The 22,305-nt window shown below is 38.8% G+C and overlaps 4 protein-coding genes across 7 annotated transcripts in view; 2 read left to right on the forward strand and 2 right to left on the reverse strand.

The window, feature by feature from the left end:
* LOC143378476 (protein Wnt-5b) overlaps positions 1 to 15,346 on the forward strand; it is a 40,014-nt gene extending 24,668 nt beyond the window's left edge. The window contains exons 3-9 of the mRNA XM_076830229.1: positions 7,697 to 7,962; positions 8,846 to 9,026; positions 10,638 to 10,749; positions 10,911 to 11,013; positions 12,730 to 12,897; positions 13,568 to 14,632; positions 15,212 to 15,346. Of these exons, the coding sequence (XP_076686344.1) occupies positions 7,697 to 7,962; positions 8,846 to 9,026; positions 10,638 to 10,749; positions 10,911 to 11,013; positions 12,730 to 12,897; positions 13,568 to 13,755 (1,018 nt within the window). The 3' untranslated portion in view covers positions 13,756 to 14,632; positions 15,212 to 15,346. The remainder of the gene's footprint in view (positions 1 to 7,696; positions 7,963 to 8,845; positions 9,027 to 10,637; positions 10,750 to 10,910; positions 11,014 to 12,729; positions 12,898 to 13,567; positions 14,633 to 15,211) is intronic.
* Positions 15,238 to 16,388, reverse strand: Mrpl18 (mitochondrial ribosomal protein L18). Its single transcript, XM_076830384.1, has 3 exons — positions 16,073 to 16,388; positions 15,814 to 15,927; positions 15,238 to 15,560 (listed from the first exon to the last, which is right to left on the reverse strand). The coding sequence occupies exons 1-3, from the start codon at positions 16,261 to 16,263 to the stop codon at positions 15,326 to 15,328; spliced, it is 540 nt and encodes a 179-aa protein (XP_076686499.1). The 5' UTR covers positions 16,264 to 16,388; the 3' UTR covers positions 15,238 to 15,325.
* A 138-nt stretch (positions 16,389 to 16,526) lies between these two features.
* LOC143378481 (uncharacterized) lies at positions 16,527 to 20,086 on the forward strand. 4 transcript variants are annotated; one of them, XM_076830259.1, is made up of 6 exons: positions 16,527 to 17,468; positions 17,621 to 17,786; positions 17,955 to 18,145; positions 18,223 to 18,411; positions 18,484 to 18,978; positions 19,050 to 20,086. In XM_076830259.1, exons 2-6 carry the CDS (start codon positions 17,682 to 17,684, stop codon positions 19,150 to 19,152), a joined length of 1,083 nt encoding a protein of 360 aa, XP_076686374.1. In that variant the 5' UTR covers positions 16,527 to 17,468; positions 17,621 to 17,681; the 3' UTR covers positions 19,153 to 20,086. The 4 variants fall into 4 exon arrangements, with proteins under 4 accessions (XP_076686374.1, XP_076686381.1, XP_076686401.1 ...); XM_076830266.1 differs by having other exon boundaries at positions 16,527 to 17,372; XM_076830286.1 differs by having other exon boundaries at positions 16,527 to 17,802; positions 17,942 to 18,145.
* LOC143378531 (uncharacterized) lies at positions 19,920 to 22,220 on the reverse strand. The gene is made up of 4 exons (XM_076830363.1): positions 21,989 to 22,220; positions 21,352 to 21,839; positions 20,958 to 21,271; positions 19,920 to 20,055 (listed from the first exon to the last, which is right to left on the reverse strand). The coding sequence occupies exons 1-4, from the start codon at positions 22,045 to 22,047 to the stop codon at positions 19,996 to 19,998; spliced, it is 921 nt and encodes a 306-aa protein (XP_076686478.1). The 5' UTR covers positions 22,048 to 22,220; the 3' UTR covers positions 19,920 to 19,995.
* Positions 22,221 to 22,305: the final 85 nt, after the last annotated feature.

Consider the following 22,305-nt stretch of genomic DNA (forward strand, 5'->3'; position numbering starts at 1 on the left):
TTTATTGGTGCGTTTACCCTAGGTGTTTACACTCCAATCAAGATTTTCTCGGTTTTGAATTCCGTTCGGACACACTGCAGGAAACAGCTAATAACTTTGCAGATACCTACGCGAAATAATTATGCGAGAAATTTTCTTGGGAACACGCCCGTCGAAAAGTGTAGCCGATCTTATCGAGTTCCTACGTAATTTACGATTTTAGAAGATCAAATTAATTTCAAGGCGCATGCCCTGCAATAATGACGCAACGCAGCTGATACAAAGGTCCGGGCCGCGATAAAGTGATCCGGCTAATATACACTCGCATTATTCTCGCTAATCTACCCCCACCAGGTGTATCGGCGTAACAACCCCCTTAAGTCACGACTAAAAGAGCCGGTATCCAGATTAGATACACAGCTGCACGCGAGTCTGCCCCGTGTACACGAGTTTCTGGCCGGAAATGAATTGATTCACGCCGCGCCGTTCTCGAGGCATTATTTCAAAGTGAATCGTGGCGATATCGAGGCGACCAGATTAAAGGGTGGCGTCGGGGCATTTTTCTCGTCCCACGTGAAAAGAAAGTGCCTCGGCAAATCCGTGGACCTCGCCGACGTGGTTTGGGCACTGTTGGCGTTATATCTTCCTAAAGACTTCGGAACCTGGAAGCTCTGTATATGTACTTTTTACATTTGCAGCGTTGCGTACAATGGAGCCTCGATAACGCGAGTTTCGGTAATCCGAGTTTCGGTAATCCGAGTTTCGCTTACAACGGAAGTTCGGCCGCCCGAAAGTTGAGGAAATCTGGTACTTTGAAGAAACGTGGGTTCAGGTGGTCGCAACGACATAGGTACCTACCCGTTTGTTGTTCTGGTAATGAAATGGATTTAGGGGTGGATCCACTTTTTGGAGTCATTTCTTTATAAGGAATTCTGTAGTTTAGTGATGTTTTATGGTTCCCAATGACCTACAACATGGTGGTAAGGAATTCGGGAATTTTTGGAAAATTATTTTTTTGGCAAATTCTTTATCGTTAGCAGTTAGCTTAATAACAGCTGACAGCTGGATCTTGCCTTTTACACACTCTACTTTCATATACGTTATGGCCGCTGGTCTAACGTCCGTGTTTGTTGTTTGTTTGTTTTTATTGTTTTCCTGTGTTTTAAGCACGATGGGCGTTTCAAGCTTATTTTTGCTTATATTGCTCAACGAACTGTAGTCCCATTTTTTTGTTATCTCCTCTCTCGTTCGGGTCCCAGCAGCAGCAGCGCACTGGGAGAGACAGGTGATGATGATGGTCACCCATCTTTCCCCAGTACACCGTCCCGTGATGCTTAACTTCGCTGATCTTAGAACCGGTGTTTTCCATCGCGGCTACGGCCGCTGGTCTAACATTCGTGTCTGAACGGATAATATAAATCGACCTTAAGGATGTATTGCACCTATCTTCAAAATGGTACCAAGCTGATGAAAATTTGTGAGATTGAACTTTACGATCTTCCTGATGTGCTTCAAAAATTTTAAACAAATTCACTAAATGATCGCTGAGTTATAACAATTTTAAATTTCACTGATTTTACACGTACTCCCATGGAAAGCGACGACCTCGACAGATAAAACAGCTGAAAAAATGTTGAAGAAATAGTAACAATATTTTCATTTTTTTTTTACACTTAGTATATGGGTGGATGAAAATATCTGCCAAGTTTCAATTGTTTTCACTACACCGTTTTAAAGAAATGAATTATAACTTGAAGAAATTGTGAATTCAGGGCATTCTCACTGCCCTGTACAACAAATACAACAAATAATGCTTGAGAAAGCGTTTGTAAAGTGAAAAATGTCTTCCTAGGAGTAAAAATAAGACTCCAACTGTCGTTCGAGTTCCTTACATCTAGATTTGCTATGCGCAAGACGTAGATATTCAAGTATTTCAAGTTTCATATACTTTTGTCTAACATTGTGCGTCCGATAAATCCTTAATGCGTGCCCAATAGAAGTTAAAAATCGGTCGTAAACCCCGAATGGAAAAATTTTATTCCACACTTTTGAATCACCTCTTGCCCGCACCCTGTATATTCTATCTCTTCCTATTTTGTTTAAATTTATTATCTTCGCCTGGTTCTAGATAATGTACCTAATATCGGAAATATCAGTTGCAAAGCAGAGAAGTCCCGTGTAAAAAGGCCTTTAGCGTCGTTTTTTTTATCGTAGATGAGTTTTTTCTCCTCTCGCCTTGAGCTCTCCTCGGGCATCCAGTGAGTACGTGTGCCTGTGTTTCGCTTAATCCGAGCTCCTGACAATCCGAGCCGGTTTCGGTCCCGCTTACCTCGGATTATCGAGACCCCGCTGCAGTTAGCTTTCGATCGGGCGATTGATTCTTTAAGGATATCTATGCGCGAGGGGGTAACATTCCACTGTTTCGGCAGCAATGCAGGTACCATTGGGCTCTATGTTTAGAACTCAATGGCAGGTACATACAGTTGGCGCTAGAGCTCGTATCGAACTCGCAGAATCATCCAAGTGTCAAACTAAACATACGTTTCTAGCGACAGGACAAGTGGTTGGAAAGAAATATAAGGAGTTAACCCCTTAACTCAAGTCCTCAGCTTGGACCCCATTCAGGGGTGTCTCGAGTATTTTAACTCTATCCTATAGGTATATACGCGCAGCATGCACTCGTACGATACACTAATGAAGTACATTGTATTAGGGTAAAGGACCCAATTACTGATACCTAACCAATTACTGTCACCTTAAGCTATTTTACTCAAAATAACGAGTAAATAAACTATAGTATATAATCTATAGTATAGATTATAGGTTGAATTAATTGGGTGTTTAACCCCACTTATGTACATACCTGCATGTGTTATCGCCTGTTTGATTAAGGTTAAGTAATTAAGGGGGTAGGTTACCCTCAACGGCCCAAAATCAGGCCCTTCTTCAAACGAACATTCTGAAGTAATAAATTAATGTAGAGATAATTTTTGCTCTACTTTTTAAGCGTCATTTCGTTGACTTTAATGCGCAAAAAGAAAATTTTAAATATATTTATAGGGAAAAAAGTTATAAATGTAAATGTGAGAGCGTGTACGCGATGCACCGTTTGATGGTGAACACGATTCCGGACAGTTGAATTACCTAAAACACAAAGTAAAGGCATTTTTATAATCTGTAAGACAGTATCCATCTTGTGCAGGAAGCAAAATTTTGTTAAACAAATTAATACAATTTTTATGTTGATGTTTCTGATTTTTTCCTTTTTTTGTGGGAAAAATATTTTTTATCTTTTTTTTAAGAACTTATATTGAAAATGTGCTCCCGATACGTGGAGGGGGGTAGTTTCCTGCAGCTCCCTGTAAATTTTCATTCAAATCGTTCGAGCGGTTTTCGAGATTTTATGTTCACCGTTTTGGAAAACTTAGTTTCTGGGAAATCGCGTTTAAAGTTGGACATCGTTATCCGATCTCATGTGCAGGCTCGTACATTTTTTACTGTAATTCCTTCATTTTTTTAGAATTTCGGGGCCCGGTTGCGCTTAAAATACGCAGAACAGATGTAGCTAGCGGAATGTGCAAACATCCTAAAAACCAATTTTCGAAAATTTCTAGGGTAACCTACCCCCTTAAGGGTACTAGGCCGTCGTTTTTGTCGAAAATAAGTAAATTGAAGCTGAGACTTGTTCTTTAACACAAAGTTTGTTAACATCGTAAGCTCAAAAAAATCATGTTTGTTTAGTCGAAATTATGCATTATATATGACGCTACAGATGAATCATTAGACTTTTTTAAAAAAAAAAATCGGTTTGGTAGTGATAACGCAAGAACGGAGGTTCCAATCGATTCAAATCAAATTCGAGCGTGCTCACAAAATGTATAGTTCCGGCCTGAACCTAAATTGAAGTTAATAAAAACTCTTATCCTTTATGAGAAGAAACTAAAACATCACCCTTAATTGTGTATTCCACACGAAGTCCGTAAAGAGTATAGATTCGAATGGAAATAAACAATGTTTGTTCAAAGTCACCAGTTGTATCTCAGAAAGAGGGAGACTACAGCTGTCAATAATAATCGAATTGCAGTTGGAAAACCACTTTCAAAATAACAAAATAGAATGGAACAATTGGTATGAATTAAGAAATATCCAAGTTGGACCACAGACATGTGGAAAAGCCTTCTGCTTTATGAAATGTGTCTATAACAAGTGATGAAATACGACATTACACGATTAAATCAGTCGTCATTAATCCCAATATAGGATGCAGGTATTCCAAAAATTAGATTCGGCCTTTCTTCCTCAATCAATGCCGCTACTTAACTCTTTAATTCTCTACCACGCCCTTTAAATTTAAGCACCGGGGCGTAAGGTAGCAGAATCTATCTAATCGTATCCATTGACCCACTTGATAGATCTACGCTGATGTTCCATCGCGGACTTTGGCTGCGAAGTAGGAATTTAATTTAAGACGCCCGATTTATCAGGCCCCACGAAGGCATTACTTTTTGGGTCGGCACGGCCCACGGTGCCCGACAGCGCAGCACGGACTTGCGTGGGCAGGGTCCTTCGAAATATTATCGCCCCCTTCTTCCAATCCGCCACGTCATTGTTTTAGGGAGAGTGCAAAGCTGATGATATATCACAGTCGAAACGTGTTCTGGAATATTAATGCTGTCTATTATGTACTCCCTACTATAATCGTACGTGAACAATGTGAACATAACATGAGACAGTTTTGACCAGAGCTCGGAGCTGGAGCGCGGAGCAGTGGAACAATGGAGCAATGGGGTTTTGCATGGAGCAGAAGGGGAGCCGGAGTGCGGAAAATTTTTACTGCTTCACTGCTCAAAATTTTTTCTAATTATTTGAATTTGCTTTTATTTTATAAGAGCAGATGAACGAAATGTTTTTAATAAATACCAAATCTCAATTTGTCATCATTGGCAAAATATTATATCGTCGTGTTAAGGAGGCATACTACTTTCTTTGCCCAATTATTATTTATTATTCATCATTCACCATTCATCATTCATCATTCATCATTCGTCATTCGTCATTCGTCATTCGTCATTCGTCATTCGTCATTCGTCATTCGTCATTCGTCATTCGTCATTCGTCATTCGTCATTCGTCATTCGTCATTCGTCATTCGTCATTCGTCATTCGTCATTCGTCATTCGTCATTCGTCATTCGTCATTCGTCATTCGTCATTCGTCATTCGTCATTCGTCATTCGTCATTCGTCATTCGTCATTCGTCATTCGTCATTCGTCATTCGTCATTCGTCATTCGTCATTCGTCATTCGTCATTCGTCATTCGTCATTCGTCATTTGTCATTTGTCATTTGTCATTTGTCATTTGTCATTTGTCATTTATCATTTATCATTTATCATTTATCATTTATTATTTATTATTTTTCTATATGAAAATGAAAAGCTAGAAATATGGGGTTTGTTGCAAAAGAAAGATCACTGTTTGAAAGTATTAAAAGAATTTTTATTCAAAACAAAGCACCTCGAGCGGAGCGGGAGCGAATTCGACAAAATAAATGCAAATGTCAATTGAAGAACTAATATGAGTATCAAATGCCACCAATTTTACTGTTAAATGTTTTAATAGCTCGTGTAGACTCTCAAATATTTAAGTTCGTGTGAAGTTAGACCGATCGCAAAGAATTAATCCAGATTTTCAAATTGCTTCAAACGCTTATATTGTGTTATCCACAGAGGCGGATTTAACGGCGGGCGCAAAATTCGAAATTTTCATTTCTGTAGTTTTGGCCGTAAAATCGCAAAATTTTCCCACTGTGCATCGCATAGAATTAAATATAATATAATAATAATAATCGCAATATATCTAACCGCCCCGAAAGACATCCTATCGCGTTAACTCATTATGGGTGAATTCCACTTACGCCCAAACCGCCCGCGCCCACGACCGTAGGAATTTCCCGCTTTTGTATTAAAATGAATACCATAAATTATACGTTCCTATTTTCGAGTCGTAATTTATACTTAAAAACCTGTATTTTCCGATAGTGGCTCTTTCACACATATCTCTTCTATATTTCAAGAGATTTTCATAAATTTCGGGGTGTTAACCACGGGCGTCGCGGGCGAATTCGACGTAAGTGGAATTCGCCCAATGTCGCGTCATCGAATCAACTCAATTCAATCGACATGAAATCAGCATATAACCACAAATCAAAACTCATACGCTAAAAAGTAAATAATAAAAAAATCTGTAAAAAAAATCGTTCAGTTAAACGATTTTATTTAAGATGCACCAAAAACTAAATAATCCTTTTCTTGTACTACAATGTCGATGGTGTTTTTTTTTTCACTTTAAATAAAATCTTGGAGCAGGATATGTCGTAACAGAATACGAATGAATTTAATACTGAATCAAGATCACATCCTGATCCACGATTTTATTTAAAGTGAAAAGACACCATCGAGATTGTAGTGCAAGAAAATACTTATTTTTTAGTGCATTTCAAATAAAATCATTTAACTTAAAATTTTGTTTTATTGCTATTTGCAAGATATCACATTAATGCACACACACACACACACGAGCTTCAGCGACCCTCTGGTATAAAGACAAATGCGTCACTATGTGACAGTACATACTCTGTTGTACATATCCTATTGTTTCCCACGTATCGTGCCCATGGGTTACTTGCACGTAGCGTGCAGAGCTCGCTAGAGCGCATTCTGTCTGCTCGACTTGCGATGTTAGAGCATTCGAGTGTGCACGCATCGTCACCGAAACCTTTACGAGCCTGCCGTTTCGAATTTCAGATCGGTAGCTCCACTCGGGGACCCCCGCCCCGTGACTTCTGTCCGTGACGCGCAGGCATCGTTCCATCATCTCGCTCGGTTCGTTCACAAATGTCCCATTAAAAGTCAGCGCGGGAGAACCGTTCGTCGCCCACGGCTCTCCTGCTACGAATTCATACGACTAGCGTGGCGTAACGAATCCGCGGGAGCTGGGCCTCTGCGTTTATGCTCGCGTTTTGGAAACCGAGGGGCGCCCGACATTTTGAACAGAGGGACGAGCGAGACTGATCGTAACGTCCACTCCACGCGTTCGATATTCGTACAGCACCTATTAGTGTCTCGATAGAAGGACGGGGAGCTTCTGCCTCGAAATAAGATCATCGCTATCCCCTCCACTTCTGTTGTTGTCGCCAAAGATGTTCAGCAGCTTAGAGAAAAATTAAAACTGTGCAGAAGTCTAGTTCAAGCGACGCTAATAACGTAACCACTTTTTCTTTCGGCAATGAAACAGTCCTAGGGGTGAAGACACCCCCTCAAAGAAATTGTAAACTTTCATATTATCGCGAATATCTAAGAAACCGTAAAAGATATGGAGAAAAGTTTGATTGAACGTTTGATGGCTTTTAATGCCCTACAATATGGTGACAAAGAAATTGTCGGAAATATAGGGCCGTTTCATTGGCGAAACATGAAATGACTTGAACTACATTTGTAGAAAGTTTCGAACCTTTTTTGAGTACTCGAGTTACCGAACATCCCCCTTGCCAGTCTCTCTCATTCAAGGCAAGCCGAAAAGACTCCCAGCCAATCTGTAATTGCAAGGAAACATCGCTGCAAGCGATTGGATACCAGAATTGTCAACGGAACTATTCGAATTCTTCGTACGTTGGAGTAGAATCCGAAGCTTATTCTAATCTATCGTTTCGCGCTTTCAGAAACGTCGGTCTGCAACATCTCCCGCAACTCGAGGCCAGCCAAATGATAGAAACCTACGACGTAGCGGCGTCCAGTATTTGCCACGGGTTGAGAGGTCTCTCCCAGGGCCAGGGGAAGTTGTGCCAGCTTTCCGTGGATCACATGCCGAGTGTAGCAAAGGGCGCCAGGATTGGGATCCTCGAGTGCCAACACCAATTCCGCGACCGAAGGTGGAATTGCTCCACCGTCCACGACGAGTCTGTGTTCGGCCCTGTGCTCAGAATAGGTAAACTGTCGTACGAACAATGCGTTCGGTCACAGGTGAAGGGATTCTGATCACAATCCCGGTTTTTCAACAAACCATTCCCACCCTTTTTTGTGCGACCGTCTTCACCCTAATCCTTCGTCACCTCAAGCTCAGCGAATCATAATAAATTGTCAAGGAAAGTGGAGCGATATATGGAAACTTAACTTGCCATAATTTTCATCCTATCCTTCAGAAATCAGTGCGAATTAATTGGTAAGGTTCTCCCGATGAAAATGAGTCCAAACATGGCATAAGTCGGACTATTTTTAGGATTCTGTACGGCGGTAAAGTACAATCATACTAACTATCAATAATCCTCTAAAAAATAGTCCGATCTGTTTGTCGTGTTTTGCACGCATTTTCATCGGAAGAACCTCACCAATCGATTCGTACCTACTATTTTCGTAAATACAGGACGATCCACGTAGTACTTATCTTGCTTACTCTCGATATAATCTGTTCACTTTCCTTGTCAATCTATTATGAGGCCAATCCTTGGAATCAAAACGGTACACACGCGAGAATTTGAACTATTGGCACTACTGAACTTCGTGCATACTCTCTGATCGTAAATTGCCATTATCGGAAAGGGTTTTCTATGAAATTTCATATGGTAGACTAGCTTTTGGTGGTTGCCACAAGATTATATGAGGCAGTGAGAGCGACAACGGATCAACCCACATTAAAAAAAAAAAATATTTTCCCCTATTTTATATGATTAGTAGAGCCTATTGGAATATGTTATAGCTACTAATTGAATTTCGAAAAAAATGTGGGTTAGTCCGTCGTTGCTCTCACTGCCTCGTATGCGTGCGGGGTTGTTCAGCGATTCAACGAACGTTTCCTCCCTTATCTATCGCAGCCAGCAGAGAAAATGCGTTCGTTCACGCAATCACAGCCGCAGGGGTTGTCTACGCGATCAGCAGATCTTGCAGAGACGGGCAATTATCCTCGTGCGGATGTTCCAGAAGCAGCAGACCCAGAGATCTGGATCGAGATTGGATTTGGGGTGGTTGCGGTGACAACCTCGAATACGGATATAAGTAAGCGTTTGCAGGTTTCTTTTTTAATTTCACTTTATATTTAAGACGGTATTTTGGTTTAGGAGGTTCGAAACATCTATAGTCGGATTACCGTATTTTCTTAGCCTTCGGTAGGTAGGCGATGCTTGGGTCGTTTTGGAGCCAAGCGTAACACCGCTGTGTGTGAGCGTAATAGTAAATAATAAATTGCTTCGACAAAAAGAACGTTGTCTAAAATGTGTTATAGGAGGGCAGTTACTATGGGTCCAAACGGACCCACGTACCGTTCTCTTGTGATCGCCTGAGCTGTCCGTCGCCCGAGGATTAATTTGTATTTGTATTTTTGTTTTTCCTGTGTTTTTACACAGGATGGCGTTTCAAGCATTTTGCTTATATTGCCCAACGAATATATTAGTCATTCATTTTTCCCTCCTCTCTCCTTCGGGTCCCGGCAGCAGCAGCGCACCGGGAGAAAGGTGGTCTCCCATCTTTCCCCAGTACACCGCCCCGTGATGCTTAACTTCGGTGATCTAAATTTCGCATATGTATGTTTGTTTTTTATTGTTTTCCTGTGTTTTAAGCAGGATGGCGTTTCAAGCTTATTTTTGCTTATATTGCCCAACGAACTATAAGTCCCATTTTTTTTGTTCCCTCCTCTCTCCTTCGGGTCCCAGCAGCAGCAGGGCACTGGGAGAAAGGTGGGTCCGGTCACCCATCTTTCCCCAGTACACCGCCCCGTGATGCTTAACTTCGCTGATCTAACGAGAACCGGTGTTTTCCATCACGGCTACGGCCGCTGGTTGCCCGAGGGTTAAAGATTAGCGTCTTGAAAATCTGCATTTATAGCATTAAAATGAAGTTCGTAAAATTGGCAGCTATATAGGTTTAAAAGCTACGGCGTTCAAATGTATTTAATCCCCATCCCGATAGGTATCTATACCAAGGGTAGTGTTCCTGACTTCTCTATATTTCTTGTTTCTCGAGAGATCAGAAATCAGATCACACTTCTCGAGAATTCTCGAGAAATTGAAAACAATATTAGAAAATTTATATTTTTGGAATAATGTTGATAATATTTAACAAAAACACAAGAAACCTTTAACTAATTGTTCATTCCTGTCTAATTATTTGCACAAACCTTGAAGAAGAATTTTCTCTTGAACTCTGAACAAATTAGACACGTATTTTGAGAACAAATTGCAAACGTGAAATAAGACACGAGGAGTATAAAAAATACAGTTATGCTCGGTCCTTGAAACAGAAGAAACGGGAACTGAAAAGGATCTGGTATGCCGCAAACGTTGAAACTAGCGTTACAAGTATTATGTGTATTAAAGCAGGGTTACACCCTTGAAAGGGTCGATTTTAATGGGACATGAAATTTGGAGTGTTCGGCGCGCTGTTGCACGCGTTTAACTCTGCTTTTATGCATATGGTAGTTACTTTTACGAGTATGCTGTAACAGTTGCGACTACTAATTGTACGTATAGATTTCCTTTAATCGATTCTTGAATGTCACCTCCCGATAAGGACCGTCTAAACCAGAATACCCCCTTAATCCAGGATTTGATTAAATCGTGTGGAGAAAAGAAACTTGCGCAACTTTTCGACAGACAAATTTAATCGTTTTAGATTTACGCAGGCATTCGTCGACGTGAGGGAACGCGAACGCAGCTTCAAAAGAGGTAGCAGAGAGCAGGGCAGAAGCCTGATGAACCTGCATAATAACGAAGCTGGTCGCAGGGTAAAGTTAGCCTTTTTCCTGACTTTTATTGAACGAATTCACAATTAGTTCTTCGTAAGCATAGGAAGGAACTACAGGCTTCGCCACTCGTTCCAATAGCAGAGAGAACAAGTTGGAGAACGAAGGATCGAGAGTGTAAAAATTTATTAATTTCTTCGCAGGCTGTTATTAAAAGGTCCAAAGTAACGTGCAAGTGCCATGGGGTTTCTGGAAGCTGCAGCTTGATCACTTGCTGGCAGCAGCTTGCATCGTTTCGAGAAATTGGTGTGTATTTTCTTTTTCGTTAAATTAATGTATAATTTTCAAACTACCTTTTAACACCTTATCGACGGTGTCATTGTGCTAATTACATATAGTAAGTATATTAATAGTAAGAGAGTACATACATAGTAGTAGCATATACAAGTAGCACATAGAAATTTGTTATAGATTCGCTTATTTACTAGAAAAATTCACGTTCTTTTGGACTTGCAATTAAGAGAAGAAAAATGTGTTGCGTATATTTAATAAAAACTATATAATAGCAATTGTGAAAAAATACATACTATATAAACCTTTGGCTGCTGAAAGTTTGAACGCTCAGCGTACGACGCGCCGTGTGCGAGACTGTTGCAATCGCATCCCTTAACCATGGTTCCCGCTAGTGATGGGATTTGAAGCGCTTCGAATCTCTATATACATGACGAAAACTTCGAAGCTTAAAACGCTTGAAAGTCTTGGTCGTCCGTGGCGAGGACAACCCCCCGCAGTGCCTCACCGAATTTTATGGCTAAAGATCCTCGAAGGGGTTTGAAAACTATTACAAAGTGAGAAATATCCAGGATTTCCGCATTTCTCATCAGATATTTGCGAAAACGACGCCAATCAATTCCTGATGTTTCTCCGATGAAACTAACACCAAGAACGACGTAATTCGGATCATAATGAAGGAAATTCCATGAAAAATTGATTTATATCATTTTAAGCTAACTTCGTTGAAAGTAGTCCGATTTACATGAGATTTGGTATGATTTTCATCGGAAAAATATAAGGAATCCAACGGTGTCGCTTATCGATACGATAAAGAATAAAGAAATATTTTATTTCTGAAACAGGTATGAATCCTCAGCCGACCGCAGCGATTCCAAGAGTTTCAAGACTTCGAATCCGATCAAGACTTTCTAGACTTTTCAAGAGTTTAAACCTTCGAATCATGTTCGAAGTGGTACGAAGGGTGAATTCCACTTACGTCCAAATCGCCAGTGATTTTCATTAAGCTAGGTTTTCCTGTACGCGACTGGACGCATCGTCAAGAATTTCAAAGTCTATTTTCTCGAAAATGAAGCGCGGTATGAAAAAAAGATACCCTTTCTTTTCGACTTATAACAGGTAAGTAAGCCGAGAAAAAGGAATAAAATTTTTTGATATTGAGCATCATTTTCGAGAAAATCGACTTTCAAATTCTTGACGATGCTTCCAGTCGCGTATAAGGAAACCTACCCCAATGAAATTCACGGGCGATTTGGGCGTAAATGGAATTCGCCCGAAGTAGTCGCCTGACATTCAAGACAAATTCGAAGCGGTTCGAAGCGCTTCGAGTCCCATCACTAATCATACACCTGCATGCACTGAACGAATCTATATGTACATTGTACATCCAAAGGGTTCATTCAATTTATGACAACGATGGGAATGATAAAAATATTAGCGACATGGTAGTAGAACATGTTTTATATTGGGATATGAATTTTAGCTTGAAATATGTTTAAATAAATAAAAATAATGCAAAACAACACTAGGTTTAGTCAATAAGATAAGGTGTTAATACCGCGGGAGATAATGCTACAAGTTGAATAAAATTTTTAGAAATTTACGTTATCAAACATTTTAGCATTGTGGGTTGTACGTACTGATTAAGTTTCCTTATTCAGATTTGCGCAGCAGTTACAGATAGGTAGGATAATTATTAATTCTATATGTATTTGTATTTGGTGTTATTAGGCGATTTCCTATTGGATAAATATGATGGAGCAACAGAGGTCAGGGTAAACAGACGTGGTCGCCTGTCCATGAGAGATCCAAGATTCTCATTGCCCACAGCAAATGATCTGGTTTATTTGGATGACTCTCCAAACTACTGTCTTCCTAACGAGACATTTGGATCCCTAGGTAATGCATTTCACTAAAACCGACAGTTATATTCTTACAGACAAGAAGAAATGAATTATTGTAATTATATGAAATAATAGTAATAGCAATATCGAGGCTATACCAAACTAACAAGGGGAGGACACCAAGTGATAGACATCGATTTTGATGAGCTTTGGCACGATGGATCTATGTCGAAAATAAGTAAATAGGTGTCCAAGTGTTTCAGCCAATAGGCCTTACTAATAGAGATACTTACATGTAATTTAGTGGGTAAAAATCCCACACTACCCTGGCGCCTCCGGAGGATTCCCCTCTGGAGGAGTCAGGGTGCCTTTTGAAGATTTCCCCAAGTTAAAAAAGAAATCTATAAAAAAAATAATTTTTTTTTTTAACGTGGAGATATCATCAAAAGGCACCCCAACGCCTCCAAAAGGGAATTCCTTACGGGCGCCAGGGTAATTGCCACTGAAATTTTTAATAATTTACACGTAAATATCTCTATTATTAAGGCATATTGGCTGAAACGCTCGGACACCTATTTACTTATTTTCGACATAGATACATTGTGCCAAGGCTCATCAAAATCGACGTCTATCACATGTAAGTAGTTACATACCAGTTTAAGTTAGATAGAGATGTATGAAACGAAGTAGGTAATTAAAAAATGGAAACATTTGCTATTTATTAGGTACACATGGCAGAGTTTGCAATAGGACATCATCTGGCATGGATGGATGTAATCTTCTTTGTTGCGGCAGGGGTTACAACACACAGAAATCAACCCTCAGAGAAAGATGCGAGTGCAAATTTCATTGGTGTTGTTTCGTTGAATGTAAAACTTGCGTTAAAAGCATAGACATTCACACTTGCAAATGAAGTCTTGAACAATCATCGTCGCTTTAAATTCCAAATAAGTAAAAGAACATTGCCGCTGCTCATTTTCATGGACACTATGGTTCTAGGTCTAGACATATTAAAATTTTCTCTTCGTATTTTCACGCAGTGTTGTCAATGGTGTAATTTATTAATATAAGAGCGTGTGCATATTACTTCTCGAGATAATCATGTATTTATAAGACAAAGCAAGTTCATTGTTTAATTTGTAAATGTATTAATCGCTGCGTTAAGTCGTCCGTAAAAAAAATATGTACACAAAAATTTACATTACGCTCAATTAGTTATGTAATTATTAACGTATTTATTTGTGTCTCGAACAAAACTGATATTAACAAATGACTGACAATCTGTGATTTTGCATCTTCAAAAAGATTTAACGAAACACTTGACAATTTTTCTGAGCTATCTAAATATTACCTATTACTCAGAAACTACGATGCAATTATGAGTGCAGTATTATCTTTGCGAAAAAGCTACCTTTCATTAGCGTAAAATTAGTCAATTTAGCACATAGTGTTAATATTATTTCACAAGAGTTACTAGTGTAGCGAACACGAATTCTGCAGACACATTTGACATTTCAGTAGATTATATCTTTACTGTATTTGCATAGGCTGGATGTTTATTTAATATCGATACAATTATTTATTGCTATTCTTGTGTAACGTATAATGTACAAACTCGCGTATTTCAAGCTGAACAAAAGTTCAGGCAATAAAACAAATCACACTGAATTAAAAGTTACTTCCCCCAAAAATTCTTTTCAACATTGAAGCTGTCTAATAGTGCATAAGTAACTTGGTAGCGTGGGTGAATTTAAACTCACAATTTATGTAGTGCACGTTACACTAAGCAGGTTCGGATATTATTCCGAAAGGGACCAGTGGCCGATCGAGATGAGGTTTGGGGGGAAGGGGTGTGAACCCTAAATCTAAAATTGTAGCTTCGGATATTTATTAGTTTCCGAAATATTAATAAAAAAAATATTGCTATTTTTTTTTAAATTTTTTTTTTTGGGCGCTGGTGCTGGTCCCCTAGCCGGGAACCCTCTAGTCCTGCCATTTTTTAATTTGAAATTTTGTAACCACAGTCTCATTTTTAGCATCGCCAAACTCACATCGGTTCGCCACCACGCTTTACGCGCCCGCGAGCGGGCGCGCGCCCCCCGCGCTAATCTAGCCCCAACCAATACTAATACCTGGGACAAGTTGCAAAGTGAAATGCTTTGTGTTGGTATAAGTCAACAAAAATATTGTTAAGATGGGGGACCGTGGTACAGTGATTAAAAAAAAATCGGTAAGGTGTACCCTTTTATGCACAATTACCCCTGGATCTTTTGGACCCATTAATTGCCGAGTGCTTTCCACACCCCTCGTAATACCCACCAAGGTTCATCTCGATCGGCCACCGGTCCCTTACGGAAGTACAGCCACAGGTTCAAAAGATTTCCATGAAACACAATTATCATAATCATAATTTATAAAAGTTTTTAATTACAATAAAAAATAAGATGCATTTCTAATGTATTCTAACGTATTTGGATTACAAACTATTCAAATGTTTCCCAAGGTTTCTCCTCGCGATGTAAGTCCCAAGGATGGGGATGTTTATATCTCTCTGGTTCTTGTAACTGAATTCCATTTTTCTCTAATTCTTTGATTAATAATTTCTCCTTTTCTTTAAGCATAGATTCTTCGTCGATATAAATTTCTGATATTCCACTTTCCAAGCAGCGTTGGGCAAGTACACGCCCAACGTTTATGTACGCAGAACCATCGTTTGTACTAAAAAATTGTCTTTTGTTACACCTCAATTTACATTTGTGTCTTAAGCAAATAAAATGATCGATCGCAAAGGAACATTTTCTACTTTGTTTGGAATTACTTAACTACTGTCTCGTGTTATGTTTACAATAATTATGGAAAATGCTAAACCAAGGATCATACATCAAGCACTCATTTCTATGATTCTAACTACACATTACGATATCAATATATCAAGTATAAATAACGTAATTTCCAATGTACATGAACAAACCTGTACAATTGCTTTTTTAATCCCCATTCGCTGCTTGACGCCGTAATAACAGGACCATTCTCAAAATGATGTATTTCCGCGTTAACGTAACGATGAGTCTGAGTCACAAGCAATCTATGCAAGTTTTAGTCATTTATAAAATTTGCACAAAAACAGTACGACTTACAAGTATCAGACTTATATAAATTCATCAGTACTTTTTGATATGTCTGTAAACAGTATACTGCTAACAGGTTATAGCAAGAAAACATTATCTTACTTGTGCCAGTAAGAAAATCCAGGTTTCTCGAGGTAATAACCAACTGGTTTCCTCGCGATCCTTAAGCGTTCTAAATTTCTTGGGTTACGATTTCTTAATTCCTTGCAATTCGCTATTATCTCTGCATTCCCATGCACTTTCCTTTTAAAAAATACATTACTTACGCGACCTCTCAATGCATTCTGTAGCATTTTGAAATTGTAACTATTTTTCACACAATTGAAGTATAGTGTATATTCTTCAAGCGTTTTTATTCAACAGATTCGTTTACTTCGTGAATTGAAAATCTCGATACGCTCTTATGTATGTATGTATAGTGTTTGTATGGATTTAGCTTTCGCTGATACCACAGTATTTATGTATGTGCGTACAATACATACAAGTTTGAATCTGCGGCGGTCTCGATTGACGTGGTCGCGCTCCACCAGAGGGCCACTCGGCGCTCCACACCCGACACTCTCTCGCGAGTGGTCACATACCACTTCTTACTTTATGCGTAATACCCGTTCCGTCCAAGAGTGCCTTCCGTATCGCGCATGAGTACTTAGATTGCAGGCAATGGTGTGGTATGGTAGTTTTCCCCCGACCTAACGGACGTGTTCTTATATTCCTCGATTAGTCACGTAGTCCATCTAATCGGATATCCCCTACAACAGGATGTTGCGATCCACGCCCTAGCGGTGTTTAGCGTAAGTTCCTAAAGCGCGAAGTTTGAACTAAACAAATTAAATTTATTAGGAAAGAGTTAAGAGTGAACATTTCAACAGTTGATGTTTGTCTTCGCCTCCTTCTTAAGCGCTCGAAAAAGTTATATTAATAAAAAAGAGGAACATACGAAGAAGCTTGTTTCTTCTCCTCGCAATTCGTCATTGACCTTGTTGCAATCCTGACGTGTTATAATAAATCCAGTTTTGATCTCCATGTTGTGGAAGGCGTCTGGGTCGAGATACTCCCTGCGAATCACGCCAACTGTTGTCGTCCGACGGGCTCCGAATATACTCGGATGAGGATGCCGGGCAGTTGTCACAGTGCCTACTTACTGTCCATTACTGCCCTTGTGTCGTTGTCGAGTGTCGCTTGGTGTCTCGCCTCTTATCTCCTCTTTGGTTATATGTTTATACATGAACGTTACTATTTGCAATGTCAGAGGATTTTGTTTAAAATTCAGCTTCTTAATTAACACTGCCTCTGCTGCATCTATTCCATGTCATAATAACGAAAATATGAGTTCTTCCACTTATTGCTAGTGAGAAGGATTAAGTACCTGTTTTAACACTTTTAGTGTTTCTCACACTAGCAGGTGTGAAGTTATTCAATTATTAGTTGCTATTGTTATTGCTCTGTTATACTAAGATTTTGTTATGAGAGTGACATTGATTGCTGCTTGGAACAAAATGTATACAAATAAACTCAGATCAGATCGAACTTAGCAGTACATCTAAAATTATTACTGTAGTATTGGAGCACTTGAAAAGATTTATTTAGTTTGTCTAAAATATCTTCCCTGCAATTTCTATCTCATTTATGCACCGATATAAAACATTATAGATATCTTTGTGCCATCATTATTTTAAAAATACAGCACGAAAGTAGATTACAATAAACAATCATGAGCGATAAATGCGTGGTCACAAAACTTCCACATCACATACAACAGAAGCTGTGTCACACGCGACCACCTTACAGACAAGGGAAAAGGTTTACATCGGTGAAGGTAGCATCGTGAACTTGTATCCTATTCTGTGTACAATACGTGTAATTGTCGAAGATCTTACATAATTACCGATTATCAACAAATGCATTATTTAGAATAATTTTAAGTTTCAATATATACTTTGCGTTTGGCGTAACCTTTCCTTGACATACTAGCTCTATGTAACAGGTTTATACAGTAAACGACGAATCGAAACATTTAATGATATGTGGAGTACCGAAGCTTCAGTTAGGTGAAGAAGTGAAGAAGCTTATCAATCCATATGGTGATGTAAAAAGGATTCACGTAGTGCCCGATTATCCTTCAGAAGAATTTACAGAAGCTTATTATATACAGTATGCTCGCATACAGAGCTCGAGGTTGATATTCTTTCGTATTTCCACAGCATCAATGCCCGATGTAAATCACTATGTATAACGTCATATATGTTATATAGAATAGCAAAGCGCTTCATCGATGGTAAAAATTTTTACGGAGGTTTGCTACATGTATTTTATGCACCGGAACTGGAATCCGTGTCCGAGACACGAGCTAAGCTTATTCAACGCCGTCGGGATGCGGCTATACGCATAAAGAGAAATCAGCAAGATATGACCAACCCAAGCGTTGACAAATTTGTACCGCAGTACGTCGTAAAAATTTGGGTGATTTTAATAAATTATTCCAGCGAGTATAGTCAATATTACATAAATTGCAGGGAACAGTTTCATAGGAAAAAGAAAGCGCCAGCTTTACCCCTCACAGAAGAACGATTAACTAAACATTATCCCGGAGAAACGTTGTATTCGATTTACAATGGTATACCGCAACATATAGATCCGAGGCCAGTGTCCGAGCCTAGTTTACCTTCAGCTTCGTACAGTCAAGAAGCTACTTCAATTTCATCTGCATTATTGCAAGCTCCGTATCATCCGAACGAGGATGTTATTAAAATAAACGAAGCCAGAGAAAGCGCGTTGAAACGTGACTCTGCAAAAGGCAAAAGGAAAAATTACAAAGGACAAGCTGTAAATAGCGATGTCAAGGTCAGGGTCGTTCGACCTCGGATAGTAGACACAGCCACTATAGTAAAATGGGATACCTCGAATAAGAATGTATTCGCCAACCCTAAAAAAGTTGAGAGTAATATAACTATTAAATTAATATCAAAAAGCGATAACGATAGCAAAAGGATTATAATAAAGGATCCAAGGTATGATTTCTATTGGATACTGTTTTAAGTATTCCATCGTAGTTAGTTATCATTAATATATTACATTTCAGTGTGTCGCAATTGGTAAAACCGAGCAAAGACCTTAAACTTCTAATTGAAGAAGCAAAAACTCAGATACGTGCGGCTATGCAAATAAATAACACTGGAAGTTAGATAAAAGAACACTAGTATAACAATTTATTTTATATTATATAAATACATTAATTGCAAGTTATTTACATTTATATTTTAAAATGTTTTATTTATGTCGATACTTTAAAAAAACTTTTATTAAAAAGATTTGTATAAAACTAATTGTACCTTTATTCCTCCTATCGCAATTTAGTAACTCTGAAAATTGTGAAATAATCACTGTTGAATCTGGATCTCATTGTATATCACTTAATTTAGACTTCTCACCACATCTTTTGCGCGGCGATGTATTTTGGGCACTGTACTTTTATTTCTAAATCTGGACCATGATTTCAGCGATTTCCAAAAGAAGTTCGAATTTCCCTTACATAATAATTAAAATATAAAGTACCTTTATGAATTCATTTTCGTTCTTATGGCTCATATGGTCAGAATTCAAAACTTATCATCTGTTACAATCTTGGTTCTAATTTAAAAGATCTTTTTCTTCTTTTCAGGTACTTATGCTTTTTTCATCTCTTTGGAATTTACCTTCTTCTTGTGGTATTTGTGGTATTTTTTCACGAACGCGATTTACTGAGATTTTATTTTTCGATAATCTAAGATTGTAACAGATGGAAAGAAATTTATTTAAGCAAAATACGACTGGGCGGGATCAGATATATTGGCCGGTAAGTCGCGTATTAATTAATGTACACAGAATGAATAATAATAATACAGTTTATATGTATATATTTAAATTTATATACATAGATATATTAAGTTTGCTGATGTTTAAAATGTATCAATTTTGAAATTTTTTTGTTTTACGCACGTACTTGTACGCTTTCAGTGAATAAAAGTTTAATGTAAGGGCAAACGCCCTCACTTCCCCCTTTCTATTTTTCGTTTACAGGACTCTTTCATTACCGAAGGAAGTGTAACCTAAATACGAAAATAAAAGACAAATACAAATTTACTTTAAGAGCATTCAGCAGAGTGAGAATCACATGAACTTTTCAGTCCTAATTATGGCTGAACTTTATTTTAGCCCCCACCCAGGGTGGCGAAAAAACCGGCAACCGGCGGTAGCCGATTTAAAGTGGGGCCGGCTACCTCCGTCCACGCATGCGTGCGATGACGTCACGACCGTCGAACCAATCAACGCTAAGATGACAATCGCTGGAAAATTCGCAAACGCGACCGCCACTGTCAAGCCAAAGAGATATAATAAAAGGCGTGACTCGACAAGGACAGACATAAACAAGGGAAATCACTAGACAATCAATTTAAATGCCCATTCGACAATGATCGGTAAACCACGGTAAACTTCGGCTATAATCAGCAAATTGCGGTAAGGTACATTCAGTCGATTTGAATATTCCGCTCGAATAGACCAATTTAAATGCCAAGGTCAAGTAAGGACTTCAAAGGTTCCGCCCGGAGTGACGCCTCTTATTATATCTCCTCTTTGGTCAAGCTAAGTGAGACCGTGGCCAACCAATGTCGACAACCGATTCCCCGGCGACGCTGGTTGGCCACGGCCTGACTTAGCTTGACAGTGGGTGGCGTCGGCGAATTTTCCAGCGATTTTCCGGCCCCACTCTAAACAGACTACCGCTGGTAGCCGGTTTCCTCGCCACCCTGCCCCCACCCCAAGCTTTTGGCATGTATTACGTCATTCTACGCGTTTTGACGTGCTGAATACGAATATCCTATCCGGTTTTTGCGATACAGCACGTCGAAACGCATAGAATGACATATAATACGTACCAAAAACTTGGAGGAGGGGGTGGGGGCCAAAGCAAAGTCTTCCCTAATTATTACTAAATTTTGAAAACACATACCATTAAATTTTTAGCAGTCATTTCCATCATTCGATTTTTCTTCTTAAAATATTTTACAAGTGCTTTCATCGTCATTAAACGACCAATCAATCTATTTCGAGCTTGCTGTAAACTTTTGATTTTCCTGTGTTGGTTTGCAATAGTCTGTTTTGCTAACTGTAAAGCTTTTTCAGCTTTCCTAGGTGTAGCAAGATGTGCCGGTGTAATGTCACCAACGTACCGAAGATTACGTATAGCTTTAACAGGTGTTTGGAAACATTGGATACTTTCATAATTCTGCGGTGTAGATAGGCAATTGACTGGTCCACTAGTTTCTATAGGTGTTATCAATAATCAATTAATTTGTCAGTTTGATGTATTTCAATCAAGGACATACAAATGTAGTAGTTTTTACCTTCCAATAATACAGTGGGATCTTCACTGACAGATACAAACTCAAAGTTTCCCAGATTCACGGTTCTATTATCAAAATTGGCATTCTTGATATCTGTGTTGTTGGAACTTATATCGTTTACAGCTCCATTGTGAACTGTTTTATCGGTCACCCTTCCGTCGTCAATAACTCCATCACCCAAGTTGGCGTTGTCAATATTAACAGTGTTGCAATTTATGTCATCGGCAGTTTTGACAGTTGAGCCTTCCTGTTTTTTCAGAATACAATCTTTACAATTTTTTATTAAATCCGAACATTTATGCAGTTTCCTCTTCTTCCTGATAATAGATGGCACAGCGTTGCGCTTAACAATTGTACTTTTACCTATACGAATTATATCATCTTTTTGGAAATGATTCCAACACAGTTTAGTAACAGTGTTCAAAACTTGTTCGTCAATGCCGCAATAAGCTAGCCACTTCTTACGAGATTCCTCGTTTATCGGAAATCTATTGAGAACGAATGCAATTAGTATTACATTTGCAATATGAAGATATATCGTACGAAAGATTAACCTAAATATATGTCACACACGTAATTGTGTGCACAACGTACTTTAATTAATTTAATTTATTAAATATTACATATATTTGCTTACGAATAATAGGAATCCGATTTATCTCGGTTACCGCACAACACGCAATATCTATTTGGCATTTTTTAACTTATACTATAACTGTTTCTTAAACGAATTTATTTCCTAGCGTTCAATCGCTGCGAGATTGGAGAAGGTATTCTCGTCTATGGTTCAATGATATCTAGTCTACCTGATGCTGATGATATCTACGCATCACTACGCATCAACCTGGTCCATATCAAACGTTTTCGACCTGTATTAATCTGAGGTAAAGATTGTAAAGAATGTATACAATCCCTTCTCCAACGATTAATCGTGGCAACATAACAACCGCCATC

The sequence above is a fragment of the Andrena cerasifolii genome, chromosome 1 (assembly GCF_050908995.1).
Source record: "Andrena cerasifolii isolate SP2316 chromosome 1, iyAndCera1_principal, whole genome shotgun sequence".
Taxonomy (NCBI): Eukaryota; Metazoa; Arthropoda; class Insecta; order Hymenoptera; family Andrenidae; genus Andrena; species Andrena cerasifolii.